This window comes from Spermophilus citellus, assembly GCF_964194105.1.
Source record: "Spermophilus citellus genome assembly, chromosome: 15".
Taxonomy (NCBI): Eukaryota; Metazoa; Chordata; class Mammalia; order Rodentia; family Sciuridae; genus Spermophilus; species Spermophilus citellus.
Genome location: NC_138195.1, coordinates 93,350,472 through 93,369,046, shown reverse-complemented (window position 1 = coordinate 93,369,046; position 18,575 = coordinate 93,350,472). Strand labels below are relative to the sequence as shown.

The 18,575-nt window shown below is 51.7% G+C and overlaps 1 protein-coding gene across 5 annotated transcripts in view; it reads right to left on the bottom strand.

Moving 5' to 3' along the window:
• Positions 1-18,316, bottom strand: part of PTPRE (protein tyrosine phosphatase receptor type E) — a 128,664-nt gene extending 110,348 nt beyond the window's left edge. For 2 of the 5 annotated variants that reach the window (XM_081267991.1, XM_081267992.1), the window contains exon 1: positions 17,902-18,098. In XM_081267991.1, coding sequence (XP_081124117.1) covers positions 17,902-17,954 — 53 coding nt within the window. In that variant the 5' untranslated portion in view covers positions 17,955-18,098. Of the gene's footprint in view, positions 1-13,549; positions 13,611-17,901 lie in introns of those variants that run through there. The other 3 variants (XM_081267990.1, XM_081267989.1, XM_081267994.1) reach the window with 3 other exon arrangements.
• Positions 18,317-18,575: the final 259 nt, after the last annotated feature.

Below are 18,575 nucleotides of genomic sequence, written 5' to 3'. Positions count from 1 at the left end.
TAGGTGCCCCCAGGTGGAAACAGCCCCCAGGACTCCCAGCTGGAGAATGGGTGCCCTAAAGGTGGCCCACGCAAACACCAAACTGCTGCTTGGCAACATCGGCATGAACATATTGACACCACAAGAACGACTCTCTAACCCTTGGTACCAGAAGCCAGAGCCCAAGACTGCCTGCCGTGCACTTCCATGCGCAGGACATCACTAGAAAGGCAAAATGGTGAGCACTAGACTAATGGGTGGTGGCAGGGCGGGGGCAGGTCACAGGGTCTGAGGTCAGGGTGCCTGTCAAGAGGACGCTTATTTAAGTGATAAAATGATGTGTCGTAATTGTGGCAAACCCACGGAGCTGCATGTATTAAGCAGAGTGAATTTTACAGTGGGCAAATTTTAAAATGAATTTTTAAAAAAGACAGAAAAATTCAAGGCACATTGCAATCCATTGAATTACAAAAGAAACCAATTATGTGGAGATAAACATGCAGGATTTCCCTTCTGAACTCGGAGACCCTCTGAATTCTCTCCAAGCCCTCAGGAGGCCCTGAGCAATGCAGAACTAGGTTGTCCAGAGCTTGACACACTCCAGGCCTGATGGAGAGGGTCTCTGGTCCACAGGACTCTCTTCCGCCTTCTCAGCACACCTGCTGCAGGCTGCAGCTCCTGCGGACCCACCCATGACCGGCAAGCCTTCCCAGGAGCCCTTTGAAAACATCACACTAGGTCAGCAGATCCTTGAGGGCAGAGAACAGGGTTTACAGATCTTTGTGTCCTCAGTCCCAGACCCAAGTAGACACCTAAACAATTTTTTTTAAAGAGAAATATCTATCTTCTCTGATCTCTTAAAAAATTACGTTTGCCACACAACTCACATATCCAAGTTATGCTTTCTTGCATTAATATTAAGGATTTATGTAATAATGTAGATGTATAAAGGGATTTACAAGTTTATTATTTACACAGCAAACATCATGGAAGAAATTAACCTGAAAAATTACCGTTGACAGAACCAAATTACCTAAGCAACCATGAATGCAAAGTACTTCCTAATTTTATTTTACAATGCATATTAAATTTCTTCCCCCCAAATGTAATAGCTTAGAGTTGTAGTTTGAAAGGTACACCGTCCAAGAACTAATTTTGTTTTAGATTGAGTAGCACAAGTGTAATTTAAAAGTGACTAGAATCAGCGAGCAGTGTCGTTGGGCTTACTATTAATGAGGTTTTGACAATTGCAAACAAATTGAACACATAAATCTATTCACAACAATCTCTGCATTTAATAGACATGTCACTTTACATAGCTCTACAGCTAATCTTTGTTTTCCAGGGTGAAAGTTGATTTACCACGGCCTTAACTTCTGAGCATCTCCTCCATGCTTTGTTCCGCCATAACATTTGGGCCGAGAGAGAGATAATATGAAGCTGAATGCTGGTTGCTTAGTGTGACATCATCAGTGCAGCCCTAACCTACCAAACACTGTGCTTTCCAACATGTAATTTGAGGGTAGAGGTAACTCCAGGTACACACCTCTAAGTTCAGACCCGGAGGCACCCTTATCTAAGCCAGCACAGCAAAGCTGCCACCCAGACAGAAGAAACGGTTCTCGGTGGGCAGAGAAAAACCACTAACGATGTGAAAAAGAGAAAATGGGTCTTAGAACTGGAATCCCTCCAAAAGAAGGAGGGACCCGTGCAAACCAACGATGACGTGCACATCTAGAGACAGTGGAGGAGTCGCTTTATCTGTGTTCAGTTTTCTACTATTTCCTTCCTGCTCAGAAATCCCAAGCAGAAACAAACACAGGCCTAGCAACAGCAAACAAGATTTACGGAGAGAGGGAGCAGGTCCAGAAGCAAGAGCCAGGAAGATGGCGAGATAAACCAAGCAGGGCCATCAGAGGAGGGCTCCCTGATCACCAAAGGAATCTCAAGGTTTGTTCAGATGCTATGTGAGATTAAGCTGAGAAATAAGGGAAAACAGCCAACCTGAATGTTGGAGGTTTGAGAATCACTGGAATTAAACTTCTTTGAAGTTTTGTGTAACCAGAAGTCCAGAGGCTATTACAAACACAATTTATGAATCTTGGTGGGGGAAAAAAAAGGCAAATAGGGATGTGTTTATCTAGAAAAATCAATATTCTCCCCAGAAGGCTTGAAGAGTGGATCCATTTTTTTTAAGCCAGAAATGATGGTGCTTTCTTTCTTTGTTTTCTCAGTATAATATACAGAGACCATTTAAAGGGGATGAATTCATAAGGCTTTTAGTTATCACATACTATAGAAGATAAAAATGCACAGCAGGAATTACCACTCTTTTTTCTTTTTTTCTACTAGGGATTGAACCCAGGAGCACTTAACCACTGAGTTACATGCCCAGCCTTTTATTTTTTATTTTGAGACAGAGTTTTGCTAAGTTGCTTAGGGCCTTGCTAAGTTGCTGATCCTCCTGTCTCAGCCCCCCAGTCTCTAGGATTACAGGTGTGCACCACCACATCTGGCTCACTATTCTCTCTTAAAAGTACAGTCAATTCAGGATTCAGGAACGTGATTCACTTCATGCTTCACTCTGAAACCAGAATCATCTGTGTGTTCTGATACAAATGACCAAAACGATCCACTCAAAAATATCATCTTTTGTGCTTTCCTCGCCACATATTTTATTGGGAGATATAACTATTTCTGACTCACGAGGTGGACTTGGATAAGTGGGCACAAAGTTGGCGCTGCCCTGGGAGCTCAGGAACCACCCAGGAGCTCCCTCCCACCACAGCTCAGACTGCAAGTCTCCAAGACGCCCTGGGTGGAGAGCGTCTACCACCAGCCTCACCTCCCAGGCGGGCCACTCTTCAGTTACACAGCTCTGGACAACTTGTTGGCTTCTCTGAGCATCAGTTTTGCTAATCATAAAATGGGCTGACACCTCACGCCCATTAAACTGAAGAAACTCGACCATGCCAAGTGATTCCCCTCCCCCCGGGCCCTCTCAGGGGAGATACCTTGCCATGATGAGCGTGAGTCTTAGTGTTTTTGTGAAGCAAGGTGTTTTGAACAATTCAGTCCCTAGAGACACAAGTCAGTATTTCATCTAACACCAGCCCGTGGCACCCCTGTGTCACAGGGCTGGAGGGAGAAGTTGTGGCAGAATATGCCACAAAGTGCCACCTCCCTAGAGGGGCTTGAGAGCCTGCCCACCTGCCCATCACGGTTAGAAGCATCCACGCCTTGGATGATGACTGCATCTTCCCGACTGGTGGCCCTCTCCAGTTCCTCCCCTGCTCCTCTGTGCTGTGCCCAGGGCTCCAGCCTCCTCTCCCTGCACTCGGAAATCCAGGAAAGGTGAAGGCAACTCCGTGAAACAGAATAGAATATTTCTGCTACACAGGCCCACGGGGGCCCTGGCAGGAGAGACGCGTGTTGAGGGTGAACTTTCCACGTACAACCTGCCCCGCACAGCGAGGCTGGCCACTTCCCCACTCATCCATGCAGTCCATTCTAAGTTCTTACACATGCTCTCCTTATTTTTATTTTTTTCATTGCTGGGGATTGAACCCAGGGCCTCGCAGCAGCTAGACTCTACCACTGAGTTACCTCCCCAGCTCTTTTTATTTTACTTTAATTAATTAATTACTTGCAGTGCTGGGGACTGAACCCAGGGCCTCATGCTGGCTAGGCAATGGCTTTGACCCTGAGCTCTGTCCCTGACCCTTCTCTCCTTAAAACAACCTTGCAAGTAACAGAATAAAATAAATCCACTCTAGTTAAAAATTTTAACATCCTGTACTTCATTCCAGAAAACAGTTACTGTGGAGAAACAAAAGTGAAACCAACTCATTGTTTTTCTTACTCAACCTGAGACCCTGCAAGTGGTTATGTATAAATGTGTAACATTTCCCTCACTGCCAGCAAAAGGGGAAATGTAAATATTGGCTACATTGCCTCCGGAAGATGTCACATATATAGAGTTTTGATCTTAAAAGTAATTGACTAAGAAGTAGTTGTTCTCTAAAAAGATCAGCTACTTCACAAAAGGGTTATGTACAACATCTAAAATGTTTTAGGTTGAGCCGCTGCATACAAGGCTCTGTGTGAGTTAGCATCACTTTGCAGGTATCTGTTAGGACTATAATACCAGCTACACTCACAGCCAAAAATAACGCTTGGGCTGAGTGCAGAGCAGATAGAGCCAAGTCTCTCTTGCAGGTTGCCCTCAGCAGCTTAAACCCTTCCTGCTGGGGGCACCCTTCGCCTTTGCCATCAGTGGTCCAAAGTGCTCCACCCTTCAGGGCAGGACCCTGTGCCTCTGTACCCTGGATGCTCTTGCAAGCCAGATAGGCCACACAGATGCCATCCATCACTCCTGCCCAATACGTGGGCCCTGCAGGGTGGCACACAGGTCCGGGGATGCTTTGGAACCACTTGTAGAGGTCACACCTGGGAAGGTCTGCTGGCCTCAGAGGCTGTAGATCATAGGCCACATCCTTACCAGAAGCTTCCTGTGGCGGGTCCTTCACTGAGGCTCAGGCTGCTGGCTTTTGGGCTCCTGTCCATTTTCTGAGCCTCATTTTCCAGCTCAACTGTTGGTTCCGAGAAGTGACCAGTAGCCACGTGTCCAGTTCCATTCTCTAAGTTAACCAGAGCCACAGCGGGTACCATGCTGCCAAGAGCCCAATGACACACAGAGAGGGAGGAAATGAGGATTCCTACCTGGAAGATGTCGGTCATTCTTCCCTGATGAATAGGGCCAACTTGCGTAACCAACAGGATACAGCAGAAACACAGGAATGTGACTTCTGAGGCTAGGTCCTAAGGCCATGGTGGCTTCCTTTCTCTGGGGAAAGCCACATCTTATGGATGTATCCACATGGCCGCGAGCTGAGCCCTTCTGCCCACAGTCAGCCATAGCTTGCCACCATGGAAGGGGAACGTCCAACCACAGACAGACCTACAAATTGCTGGCTTCGGGCGGGTGGGACGGGACATCGTCAACCCTGTTCTAGAGCTCAGAAACTGAGACTGCTAAATACCACATGGGTGGCGTTCATAGGAACAGCCCCATCAGTACCCAGGAATGTGCATTTCCAAGTGTCTCAAGTCTCCCTCCAAACGTCTAGGGCCACACTCCCTTGCTTTGCTCATTTGTGACCATGGCACTTTCCAGCAAGCTTGGCCACCATCGGTTAATGCCCAATGTTCTTGCTCAGATCTGGAATGTCCGCCAAAGTCTCGTGTGTTGGAGGCTTGTCCCGAGCGCAGCAGTGTTCAGAGCTGGGGCTGGTAGGGAAGTGAGTGGGTCATGAGGCCTGTGACCTCATCAGCAGAAAAATCTACTGATGGATTCATAATTTGAACAGACTATTGGGAGATGGTGTAGGAGGTAGGACCTAGTTGAAGACTATGGGCCCCTGGGGGCATGCCCTTGGCGGACCTATCTTGTCCGTCCTCCTCACCCCATTCCTGGTTGCCACCAGGTAAGCAGCTTTACTCTGCCTCCCCCTCCCCCAGAACCACTGCCGCACCACGGGCCCGGAGCAATGGGGCCAGCCAATTTCCCACGAAATGGTCCTGGTTAGTCACGCGGGTTTTTATTACTCGGGGCATCTAAGATTCCACGAGCACAGTGAGGGAAGGTAGCATGGGGGCACGCGGCGGCTGGGCCTGACGGTGAGACCCTCTAGCCATCCAAGGTCACTTGACCTTGTGTCTTCAGATCACCCTGGCTTCCCTCCCTGAGCTTCCTTATGAAAGCAGTCATGCCTGCGGCCTGAGGCTTGTCCTCACTGAGAGCCCAAACTCTATAAAAATGCTTGAGAGTTTGTTCTCAAGTGTTCTTCTATTTTTTTCCCTCAGACATCCACTTCCCCAGAGACATCTTATGCCTCACACTATGGTTGATTTTATGTCTACGCATTGTGACAGCATTTAAGCTCAATGCACCTTGTCCTCATCGTGGACGTTTCCCTGCTTAAGTCTTCTGCAGGGACATCACCCTGTGGCGCTTCTCGGATCCAGCAGGTTCCATGCCAGGAACTGGGCAGCAGGAAGCGAGTGCAGGGGATCAAGGGACCCAGTCTCCTTCTTCTCCTTTTGAACATTAACCCAACATTCCAGAGAAACCCAGAAGTGAAATGTGGGGTTTGAACCCTCCATGATAGAAACATGGAGTCTCCCACACTGGGATATCTTCCTAGGATTTTTCTCAAAGCAAAATCTCTCTAGGGAGCCCTTGAAACCAATTCAGATGATTTCCAAATCAGGAGCAAATGGGCAAAATGTTCTGTTACTTGGTCCCTCCCCCAGGCTCAGCACTCAGTGGAGGGTAGAATTAGTGGCTGGGGCCTAGGTCAAGGTGTCCCTGCAGCACCCTGGCGCTGGGCCCACGGGATGGCACCGGGTCCTCCTCATGTGATAAGGCTCTCTCTGAGCTTGGACAACAACAGGGAGGAAACACCAGGCACTTTTTGGACTTGCTCCTCTATTACTCATTTCAAAGGAATGGCATGGCAGCCGATGTGCCAGCTCAAGTACCCGCTCTTCAGGCCTCTGCCCAGGGCAGGAGAGTGGGGAGGGGAAAACTGCAGAGGCCTGAGGCCACAGTGGCCCTGGTGGCCCCAGCAGCCATTGGGGTTGGGCTGGGTCAGAGCCCTCGCTTGGCCCACTCCAGTAAGCTCCGTGGTCGGGGGCTCCCGGAAGGGAAGCCCCAGCCAAGCAGTGAAGTGGATGGGAAAACAGGAGAGGGTGGAGGGGAGGGAGGAGGGAGCAGGCAGGGCCAGGGTGAGGCCCCCAGACCAAAGCCCTCGGCTGGGACCTTGCTGCCTGCTCTCTGGCCTGGACTTCTGATCCCATCAGGTTCCCCAGGATGGTCCCCTGTTTGTCCCAAGCCCCCTAACAATGCAGGGACTCATCAGGACTGAGCTCTGCAGAGCCAGCTTTTTGGGAGACACCTCCCATGGGATCTGGGGGCAGACAAAAGCTGGAGCTGGATTCCAAGTGCAGAGTCCCAGGCAAAGGACTCAAAGAACTGGGGGTCTGTCTGTCCACCGCTGCAGGCCTAGTAGACAAAGGTCTCCTTTCTTAAGTGAATGTGAGTACCAAGGCCGCCCCGTGGCTGCCCCGAGCCTGGAGGCTGTTCCATCATCACAGCTGTCTGCTATCAGCAACCTATTCACCTGTGGAGGGCCTCGATTGAAACTGACAACTCGTCAAGGGTTGGTCTCTCCAAGTGCTTCCCACTAGTAACTCCTACAGCAAGGAGAGGGGCACAAATGAAGTGGACTCACCTCTCCAAGAACAGATGCCCTTGATTCAGACTCACCATGGCCCCTCCCCTTTCAGTCTCAGCCATCAGAGCAGCAGTCTGCCCAGCACAGGGCATGAACCAGGCATCAATGCCCCTCTGAACCTGCACCTTGTCCCTCCTCCTGGCCACCCTTCTGTTCCTCCCAGTGGCAGAAAGTCCTGACCTTATTCTTGGATCCTTGCAAAAGCCCCTGGATTTCTCCACCTTGGAACCACATGGGAACTCCCTGGAGAGCTCTGTGAAAGGGCAGGCCTCCCTGTTGAACTTGGAGCCAATCATGAGAGCAAGGCCCAGGGCTGCTCCAGAGTCACTCTGGTGACTCTGAAGTCCAACCCCAGAGCCTCCCCTGGCTCCAGCCCTGTGTCTGCCCCTGCCCTGTCAGACCTCCTTCACCAGAGCCCTCATCCTCTCTCAGCCCAAGTGAAACCCCACATCCCTCCCAAGCTCCTAGAGCCCCTTCCAGGCTCTCATCTCACTATCCCAAAGTGAGCCTGGAGGCCACTGGCTGGTCTCTCCTGACCCCTGCATGTAGCGTGGCCCCCAGCCCCACACACAGGCACCGTTCCTCCATCCTGGTGATTACCAGTCGCAATCCCTTTGATCTCTGGTGCCCCAAAGCCTGGGTTCAAATCCCAGTCCTGGGGCCCACGAACCTCTCTGGGGCCCACTTCCTCCTCTCTGCAACAGGCCTGTTGCTATTCTCACTCGGAGCTGCTGCTGAGCTAGCCTGTGAAAAGTACTTAGAACACCACATGGGGTTGCATTGATTGGGAAAGGCTCTCTCCTTCCACGGAGAAGACAGGTTGTGAGGTCGCTGTGGGGTGGGGCCCGTGACTGTTGAGGTGAGAAGAAGGCAGGGCCCAGGTTGTGACATCCCACCACCAGACCCAGCTGCTCCTGGACCTTCAGGTGCCTGAGGAGTGAGGCCCCTTATGCACTGAGTGGACCTCAGTCCTATCTCCATCCCTTACTCTCCCAAGATCCCTGACTAATGTGGAGCCCTGCCCCCACCAGCTGGTGTGGTGACAGCACACACACCTTCTCCGCTGAGGTCCCTGGAGAGAGCAGGGCTCCACACTCAGGTGGGCTCTTCAGGGGACTTTCCCACAACGGCCCCTGGAGACTATGGTGAGTCAGACATGGACTGGTCCTTCTGCCTGCCACTAGGGCCCCCCACCTACTAGCCCTGGTGAAGCAGAGGGGGTTGCAGGGCCACGTGGACAGTGCACACTACCAGTTCTCTGGGAGCCTGTGTTCTGGTTGTGGGCATTGAGAGTCCCCCTCCGTGAGACTCCGGCAGAGGCAGCAGGAGCTCCTCAGAGGCAGGCCCGCTCTTCCCAGAGGGCAACGGCTCTTCTCAGGGAGCCTTTCCTGCCCTGACCAATCACCTCTCTGGTTCAATGCACCCTCTCACCACCAGCTAAGCCCAGCAAGGTCAAACAGCTGAGCGACTCCCACCCAACATCACCCTAGCCAGGAGCTTGGGGCAGTCACCCCGGCAGAGGCTGACTGCTCCAACTTCCAAGATGCTAAGCCACCAACGAAGTCACACCCTTTTAAAGGCATTTGCCAACTGCTACCACACAGAAAAGAAAAGGAAAAACAAATGGCTAAGTAAAATAACCAGGACTGATGTCACTGACTTCTGCCCCGCACAGCCCATCCACTCAGGATGTGCATTTGAATACAACAAGCCATAAATCATTTGTTAAACAAAAGCACGCTGCACACAAGGCATGCACATGCTACTGCCTGCTGAGATTCCTCCTAGAAGCAATGTGCTGGGTGGAAACCACACCCAAAGGAATAGGCCGAGCACTATTTAGGCCCAGCAGACAAAAGATGGATGTGTTTCAGCAGTGGGGTAATCATTTCTCACCTTGAGGTGCTGCTCAAGGTGGGAATGCACTTCCTTTTAAGCAGATACCCTGGGCTTTTGCCTGCTGGACGCAGGTGAGGGGGCCTCCTTTCCTGAGGCCCAGCAACATAAGCAGTGCCTAGATGCGGGACGGAGGGATGAGGGCTTAGTCTGTCAGCGGCAACCTAGGACAGGAACACTCAACCCCTCGGTCCCTGGAGCATGCAGTAGGACCCTGGGCAACTTATTTTCCACATCTTGTAAAAAACTCTGATTCTAAATAGGAAGATCAAATCAGTCAGCAAACTTCCCTATAACATCTAAAACAAGAAGTAGAATTGGACTTCGGTTGTTGAAAACTGAAAGCAATGGGAAAATACCTGACTCGTTTTGTTAAAACATGTGGAAGGTCATTGAGAAAATAACTAAAAATGAGTAAAAGTATTTTCTTTTTAAAAAAATTTGATGGCCATGCCTTTCAGGGCTCCTTCTCGTCAGTGTGCAAAGCATTTGAGTTTCTGAGCCCATAAACTTGAGCCAGCTGTGTGTCAGACCTAGGAACTGCCCTGCATGGACAGGTGGGCACCTGGGTAGGCTGGATTCGTAAGCTGAAGAGAGAAAATGGATCTTCCATCACTATCATTTGTGACCACCGTGGCTTTCAAGGTTTATAGTTTATAGTGCAAGGCATCCTCAGCTAGACTCCCTGCACCCTGAAGGAGGTGATCTCGTACATTCCTGCTGGGCCAACTCCTTGACCTTTCCAAAGATGGCTTTTTCTTGAGAAACATCTGTGTTTCCCAAATGCCCAAAGCTCTTCCTGAGGCTCCCACTCATACCCTGCCATAATCCTGGGCCTTTATCCCGTGGCCTTCATCGTGGCCCAACAGCCACAAAGCCCTCCTGGCCTTTTCTCCACAGCATGATGTCTCGCAGTCTGTCACCAGGTGCTGCGTTCACTCCTTCCAGAACTTTCACGCTTCCACACAGATTTCCTGCGTTCACGAAGGAAACTGAAAGTGTGTGCTTCTAGTTAGAGTCCTTTGGTGAGGTCAGCTGCCAGGGACAATGCAGGTGATACCACTTGTCCCCACCAGAAGGCAAAGGTCAGCACATGCAGCTTGGTGAGCCCAGAAGCTTTGCAATGGGAGCAGGGAGACCTCTCAGGAATCCATGTCCCTGACGCACAGCATCATTAAATGGTCCAGTCCATGTCACTTAGGAATATTGTCCAATCCGCAAACATGCACACTGTAACCCAGGTTTAATACTGATTGGAAAAGGATGAATGTCAGCCCTGTGGAACACGGACATGTCACCCCAGATTTGTACCAGAACACTTTTGCTGCAGTTGGACAGACCCCTTCCCTACTCCCCATACACCAGCACAGTAGCCGGGACAGTTGGCACACCAGCAGGCTGTGCCTCACCCTGCAGTTGAGCATGCTGATACCCTCTGCAGGGCCAGTCCAGGCAGAGGCACACCTGGAACCCAGGGATTTTATGATGGGGCGGGGCAGGCATGACTTTCTTGAACCTGTAAAAACTGTGCAGATGTGCATTTTCTACAGAGGGAATCATGGCATTCCTTAGAATCTTAGAAGAAGCCAATCTTTTTTAAAAAATATTTTTTAGTTGTAGGTAGACACAATATCTTTATTTATTTTTATGTGGTGCTGAAGATTGAACCTGCTGCCTCACATGTTCGAGGCAAACACTCTGCCACTGAGCCCCAGCCCCAGCCCAAGAAGCCAATCTTAAACAGGCTAGGAACTGCTGGTCCCTCAGACAGAGCCCAGAGTCCTGGATGCTGTACCAGGGCTTGCAGAATCCCAAAGACTTTCCCTCTCTCGTGCCTATCCACTCCACTCAGACAGCTGCTCTCCCCAGCCAGGACACATTACTTCTCACAGCTGGGCCAGGACTCGGAAGCTCCTCTGGCTGGAATGTTCCAGCCCTGTCAGATGCCAGGAAAGCATCCGAATAAACCAAGCCTTCTCTATTTGGTGAAGCGCCCCAGGCCCCACCTCACAGGCCCACGCCACCTGCTGTGTCGTGTTCTACCCCTGCATCCGGCCACTCTCTGGATGGGGCAGGTTCTGCCTCCCAGTGGACACTCGGCAGGGGTATACACTGTGGGTGCTCTGTAAAGACTTGAGCTTTCCATTTGTCTCTTCAACATGATCTTACAGACTCTGCTTGCATTTGATGAAAACCAAGAAAGATCCTTTGAAAGAATATTGTTGGCTAGCTACGAAGAGGACTGGCTTGGCTCACTACAGTACAAAAGTATTAAATTCCTGGCTCCTGCCCTTTTATATTACACTGGGTCAGAATCAGAACTTTGCTTAAAGGAATCTAAGTGGGTAGACTGATAACATCACCAATAGATGACTGAACTCCAGCTGAGGCTTGCAATGTTGGCAAAAAGTAATTGATTGAATTACTGATGCACTTAATCAAGGGCTGCTGGGAGCTCGGGAAGGAGGATGCTGAGTCAACGAGGCTGGGGTTACTGTTTCAGAGAGTTCTCAGTCCAGCACGCAAAGGTTTAGCCATTTTTGCAAGCCATTTTTAGGACTGGAAAAACTATGCCTAAAAAAAGTGTTAATCACAAGGAACAATTTGACCAGCGGCAACGCAAGTTTTGAGATGACTGAAGGCGGCTGGAAACAGAAGTTTCCTTCTGAGAAGTAAACTTTACAGTGAAACCAAGACTGTATAGGAGTTTTATTTTTGCTTATTTAAGGAGCCGAAGTATTTTATTCTCTTTGGAAGAGCATTTGCATGCTTCCTATTCATTAAAGTAAGTATCCTAAGGCAACACTTTGTTGGCCCAGATCGAGTTACTATAAATCCTTGACTGAAATAAAAGGACACAAATATTCTGGCTTTTTATTAATTTACCCTGATTTCCTTCCCTGTAATTATGAGAAAGCTTCTGTTTCAGGGGCTCGAGGTGTTTGGGCTGGATTCTGTGCCTGATGCCAGCGCACATCCCCCATAGTCTCTGGAACTGTCCTTGGCCATGCCTGGCTCCTTCCCTCCCACCCCATGTGCCAGGACACAGGGCTCCTGTCCGGGGTGACAGGGAATATGAAGGCAAGCCTCCTCCGATGGCCGGCAGGAAGGCTGAGGCTGGGAATTTCTCTCCCTTGCCCTGCTGAGCGGAGGAGAGGGAGCCTGGGAGAGGCTGACTGTGCAGGAAGTGCTAACACTGACCCAGAGCTGGTTTCCCAGGCCTCCCTGGTATCTGGACAGCGGCAGGAGCATTCTGTACCAAGGACTGACCTTGTCTCCAGGGGAGAAGCTGGAGGCCTTCCCACCTCCAGTCGCCCATCTTACCCCCAAAACAACCCAGCCCTGGGTGGGGGAGGAGTGCCATCTGTAACAAGTAGCCCTGGGGGGATTGACGTCTGTAACAAGAGCAGGGCCACCCAGGGGAACCGCCAAACTGATGTCTGGTGTCCGCCAAATCCAATGGAGCCTTTGTCCCCTCTCTGTCACCTAGCACCCTCCCCACCACCAACAGAGAGAGGGTCGTCATCAGGACTCCAACCCCAGCTTCCCTGAGGACACCCAGTCCTTTCCTTCTCGTAGAAGGATTTCTACCTGTGCCACACTCCCACTGCAAAATAAAAAGCTTTTTCCCACGATGAGAATTTCAAACACACTGTCGGGTGAGGTGGAGGCAGTGTGGGAGGGAGGCCCCAGGGCCAGGCATCAAATCATGTAGGTGGGTGTCCAGCTTTGAGGCTGGCCTCTTTGAACAGGAGAAGAAAGGAAGGCTGGAGCTCCCGCCGCATCACAAGGAACCACGTGCCGCGCTGTGCTGGGAGGGCACAACCCCACACTCAGCACGCACTTGTGCTGGTGGCTTCAGGGTCAAGGCCAAGGCTGCTGAGAGCAAAGAGCTCTGCAGAGGAGACTGATTAAAGCCCCATTGTAGAGACACAGTGTGAAAACACCAAGTCCTTTTGGAGGGAGAGACAAAATAAAAGGCCTGGCACGAAGGCCATTTAAAATAATACAGTGTAATCAAGCAGCTACGTGACAGGACACATGAAAATCTCAGCTGGACAAGAAAAATGGAACTAATTTTCTCCCTAGTACAAAAATCTGTGACTAACGTCCAGCTGGAAACACCCAGATAGATTTAAGGACATTAATAACCAAAGATGGTGTCTGCATTTATGGGACAGAAACCAACTGCATGCCCTGAGCAAGAAGCTGGAGCTCAGGTGGCCCCAAGCCCTTGGTGCAGTCCCACTACCCTGGCCCTTGGTGGGCGCTGCCACGCCTCTTCACACACCCTCCACCCAGGCTCATGGTAAGCCACGTGGCAGTCATTTCCTGTTGAAGACTGGAGTCACACTTGGGTGGGGTGGGTGTCTTACCTTGCCCAGAGCCCATGACCACAGACCCCAATCATCCTCGCTCCTTCTGCCCCAGAGGGCTGTTCCCCAGACCCAGGGTGTGCCGCCTCCTATGGAAAGCCAGTCCCTCCCCTGGACTTGCTCCTGTTATCCAGTCGGGTGGGACCATGGCTGGGAGAGCCCTCTGCACTTGGCAGCTCACCTCCTACACGGAGGCCTTCATCTATTCATTGCTCCACTTCACACTCCACAGTGTGCTCTGAGTCCAGGCACCATGTGACCAGCCATCCATCCTGGGAGCTGGTGACAGTCTTGCACCTGTCCAGGGCTCACAGCCAGCTCCTACTGTTCCTGCACTAACCCTTCCAGAGGCTTAGTTTCAGTATTGCCAGAACCCAGAAATGGGTCCAAACAAGTGTTCTCATCAATTCTCCTTTTTTTTTTTTAACCTAATAGACACTGACATCAAAAGAACTGCCCAAAACATGTTGGGCTTTTAGTCAATAACCAAGGACCCATTTTTTTCTTTAAAGTTTTCCTGCTCCCATGGGGTTTATCTTTTCTCTGGGAGAAAGACCTCTTCAGCCTTTTATTCCTTGACATGAGACACAGTAATAGACCAGATTAAATTCTTTCTCAACTGTATTTGAAAGGGACTTTAAAACAAATGTCCATCCTTTAAAAATACTTTATTGGGTCCCTATTTCCCTGGGAATCAATATAAAAGGATATGTTTATTTGTTTTTCCTGGAATATATTGTTAAGAGATTTTTATTTCATAAGCTTCATCAACCCTTTGAAGTATTTATATAGTTGAAAGAAAGACATGAGGCCTAGGATCTGGCAGGGAGCCGGCCGCAGTAAGAGTTCAAAGGCTGTGAACCACATCAAAACTCCCCAGTGGGACACCTGGACGGGCAGACCTTGATGGGTAAGATTTGGGGAGCAGCAGCCAGAATCGAGAGAAGAAAAGGAGGCTGGCTTGGTAATCCCCAAACTAGGGATCTCCCAGCCCACATCCGGCAGCAGCACCCCCCCCCCCGTTACACACCTGCATCTGCTGAGAATCAGCAACATGTCACCCACCCCTATTGCCTTGGGTGTGGCTGATCTAAAATCCCAACATCTATTATACTGATTATCCCCCATGCTTCTTTCGTGGGGAAAACAAACAAACAAACTGCAAATGACAAAATAATGAGAAGTTAACCCTCCAAAATAGATCTTTGATATATCTGGGGTCTGTCCCTAAAATTCACAGCATGCTAACCACACCCACCAGCCTGCTCTCACTCCGTGTAGAGCTGGCATTCAGAGCAGAGAGAAACGTGGAACAGGGCGGGCAGCTCCAACCTTGGATCCATCAGCACACTGTTGGTACCCTTTCTGGGCCAATGGCAGGCAGGGTGAAATGTGGTCACTGCCCTAGAGCTGGGAGAGGCTCAGGGGTGGCCTGGAGCAGCCCTCTCCACTGAGTTCAGAACAGCCAGCTCTGAGGGGCCGTCCACGGCTGAGTGCTGAAGGCTCAGGTCTGGACTCTGCTCTTAAGTTGGTTCCATACGCCTTTTCCTGCATCATGCTGCTTGTTAGTGTTGTCGGTTTGGTTCACTTTTGCACTACCTCCCACCCATCCCAGTTTAATTCAGGTCACAAGCTCAGCTTAACGAGCACTGCGAGTTGCATTTCTGCCTCATGGATCACTAACACTGGTGTTGACAGTGCAGGTTGAAGAATGGATTCATTCACAGAGCACAGGTGATAGCATTATGAGATGAAATACTTAATTGTGCAAACTTCACATAATAGTTCAGATTATCATGCAAAAGATAAAATTATCTAACACATCACATTGTATTGATTTGGATGTATATGGCTGGCATATAGATCCAAATCAAACTGGATGGCATACAAAAGGCAGGATCTATCTATTAATATGGATTTGGGCTTTGTTCATTTATCCATTAAAACCTCACTGGTTTTTAACATGTGCATTGCCCAGTGTCAAGTGTTTTGGGGACCAATAACTGCAATTTACTGGGTGATGGCTGCAGGCCTTGTCCTTTTATGTACCACCGTTCCTCTTACAACAGCCTTCCAGAGCAGGGATGAACAGCCCCACTATGGAGACAACAGTGGGGTGTGAATGTTGAGTCACTTAGCCAAGGTCGTGGCAGAGCCAGGATTTGAATTCATGCCTGAACCCAAAGTGCAAGCTTTGAGACACACCCTCCATGACTGCTGTTGACGAACTGTTGGGACAAGCCACCAAGCAATCAAAATAGGGTCCAGTAAGTACTTTAGGATAGGCACAAATATCCTTCTGTGGAAACAAGAGGAAGAGAGATCACTCTTGGAGGGACCGGGAAGACTTTATAGAGACTGAGACATTTGAGGTGGGCCTTGAATATGGGTCGGAGTTCTTATATGAGAAAAAGGGAGAGCAGGAGCTCTCAGAGCAGGAGGCTGAGCAGCCTTGTCTCCTGGGATCTGGAAAGTAGGGGGCTTCAGACAGGGACGAGAAACACATTTTCCCAATGGAAATAATGCCTCCACCTCTGTCATCACTCCTACAGCTGCTGCAGCCCCTTGCAGGAGGGTCACCCCTAGGACTCAGAGCTTGGGACCTTCTCCAGGCTTCCCTGGATGTGGAGCTGCTGAACCCGGTGCATGCTTGCCAGGTGTTCCTCCACAGAGGGAGAGGAAGGTTCTGCACCTGGCCGTACTGACCACACTCCTTTTGAGCCTACTCTCACTTTGTCCCTGTTTGCCTCTCTGGGCAACATCACACACAGCAACCCCTCATTCACCTGCCACAGCTGATTTGGCCAGGGATGAGGGGGACTCTATTATCAAATCTAAGACCATTTAGACCCTTCCAACCACCAACTAGCAAATACCTGGTCTTTTTCCATCAAGTCCAGGTCTAGCTGTGTGCACACATGGGAAGTCTGTTGGGTGGGGTGGGACAGTGCAGATTCTCTGGCATCATCCTAACCAACAAAGATCTGGGCCCTGAAATTGGTCAGGAGCAAGCAAGGGCTGGGTGCTGCTTCAGACCTTCTGACTGGCAGCACACTCCCCACCCCTTGGTACTGCTCCATGCCACCACCTGGCCTTCTGCTCCCCACAAGCTTAGAGCCTGTACTCAGAAGCCCAGCCCCCGCCCTATTCATGCTCCCAGCTCTGCTGATTGGCAGAGGCTGAGTGGCCCTGGTGTTCAGAGCCTGCATCGCCACCTACACCCGACCCTTTCATGCTTTTTGCTGAGTCCCCAGTTTTGGAAAGACAGCCCCCCCACAAATATAGTTTAAATGGCATTGGTCTATATTTTGCAAGAGAGCTTCATTCAGCCCTGCAAAACCTTCCAGGTACCCTGGGTCAAGGGCACCTGGGTCAAGGGCAGAGCTGACTGGACAGACACAATAATTTCTAGAAACATGATCCTTCTTTGCCAATTTTCCTTCAACTCAGCCACACACTCTTGACTACAACACAAGCTTGGGGCCATATTCTTTCCCTGAATTTCTTGTATGGAAGCTCTGATAGAGAGGTCCTAAGTCAAGACAAAGCAGTGTGCAATTCTGCAGGTGTCACTGTCTAACCTTTCTAGAAGGATTTATCATGCCTGGAAGGAATTTAGGTCAGGTCTGACCAGGTCTCTGGTCTTGGCTCTGCCCCACCATCCTGTGGGTTGCCCAGCCTTCCCCAGATGGTCTCCAGGATCACTGCGGGATTGGCATCACTGACCCCTGGCTCTAGGAGCTCTGTCAGGTCACCCATGGACATTGCAAACACTGGTGGTCCGGCCAGGGTCTCCCACCGGGTCTCTGAGCCCCGCCCCCTTCACCCTCCTTAAAAAGGCACTGGAAGACCAGCCCAGCCCGGGAAGCATCCTTTCAGCGCCCCCAGCCCCGCCCGGACTTGTGGCAACTCAGTCACTTTCTGGAAAGGCTCCAATCTCAACCCTGTGCGCGCAGCCCTCAGCACACCCGCTGGCACCCCTCTTATGTCGACTGCGTTCACACGCGTCGCCCTGTCACAGTTCCCCTCGCGCTGTCGCCACCCTCAGACTCACACGCTCTGCTTCAGTTTACCGAGAGGGAGCGCGAGAGCTGCCGATGTGATCGCCAAGTTGGGCTGGGGACTCTGGGGGAGGGGACGCGTCGCAAGCCGGTGGCCGGGGTCGCTTGGTCCCCAGCCGCCAGCACCGGGCGCGCTTCGAGGGCGGCAGGGACCCGGCTCGGACCCAGCACCCCGGCGCGCACGGTCTCCCGCGGCGGCTCCCGGGCGGCGTCCCCGGCCTGCTCGGGCGGCCCGGGGCACACGCCACCGCAGGGGCGCACGGCCACTCGCACGCACCGCGCGCCGCTCACCTCGGGGGGGCCGGTGCTGTCGCGCCGATCGCGCCGCCGCCGCGGCTCCGCATCTCCCGGGCGTCCGCCCGCCGCCCTCCGGGGCGCCCCGCTGTCCCCGCCGGGCGCAAAGGAGGGTCGCGGGGAAGCGTGCAGGCTGCGGGGTCCTGGAGCCGCTCCCGACGCCTCCTGTCGCCCGCCGCCCGCCGCCGAGCAGGAAATTTGTCCGGCCGGGTCCCGCCGCCTCCTCGGCTCCTCCGGCTGCGCTCCGCGGCGGGGGCGGGGGCCCTGGCGCTGCGAGGAGCGGGGGCGACGCCTGGTGCCCGGCGCGAGGAGCGCAGCCGGCGCCCGCGTTCCGGGGCTGCGGCCCCGCCCGCCAGGCAGGGCCCGGGCCATGGAAGCACCCAGGCTCCCAGGACATCCGCCTGCTCAGGCTGGTGCCCCTCAGGGAGCCCCTGGCCCTGCCACTCTAACCCGACCCAGGGGCATATGCGGATAAGACAGGGTGTGACAGGAACTCATATCAGCGGGAAAGGAAAATCAAGGACCTTCCTGTCCAGCCTAAGCCCTGGGCACCAGGAAGTGGCCTTATGGCTGGTTCAGGGCTCCCGGTAACATTCCTGGTTGGGAGAAGTGAGCAGAGACGTGGGCATGGCATCCTCCTTCCTGAAGAGCCAGTGAGGGTTCCCTTGTGT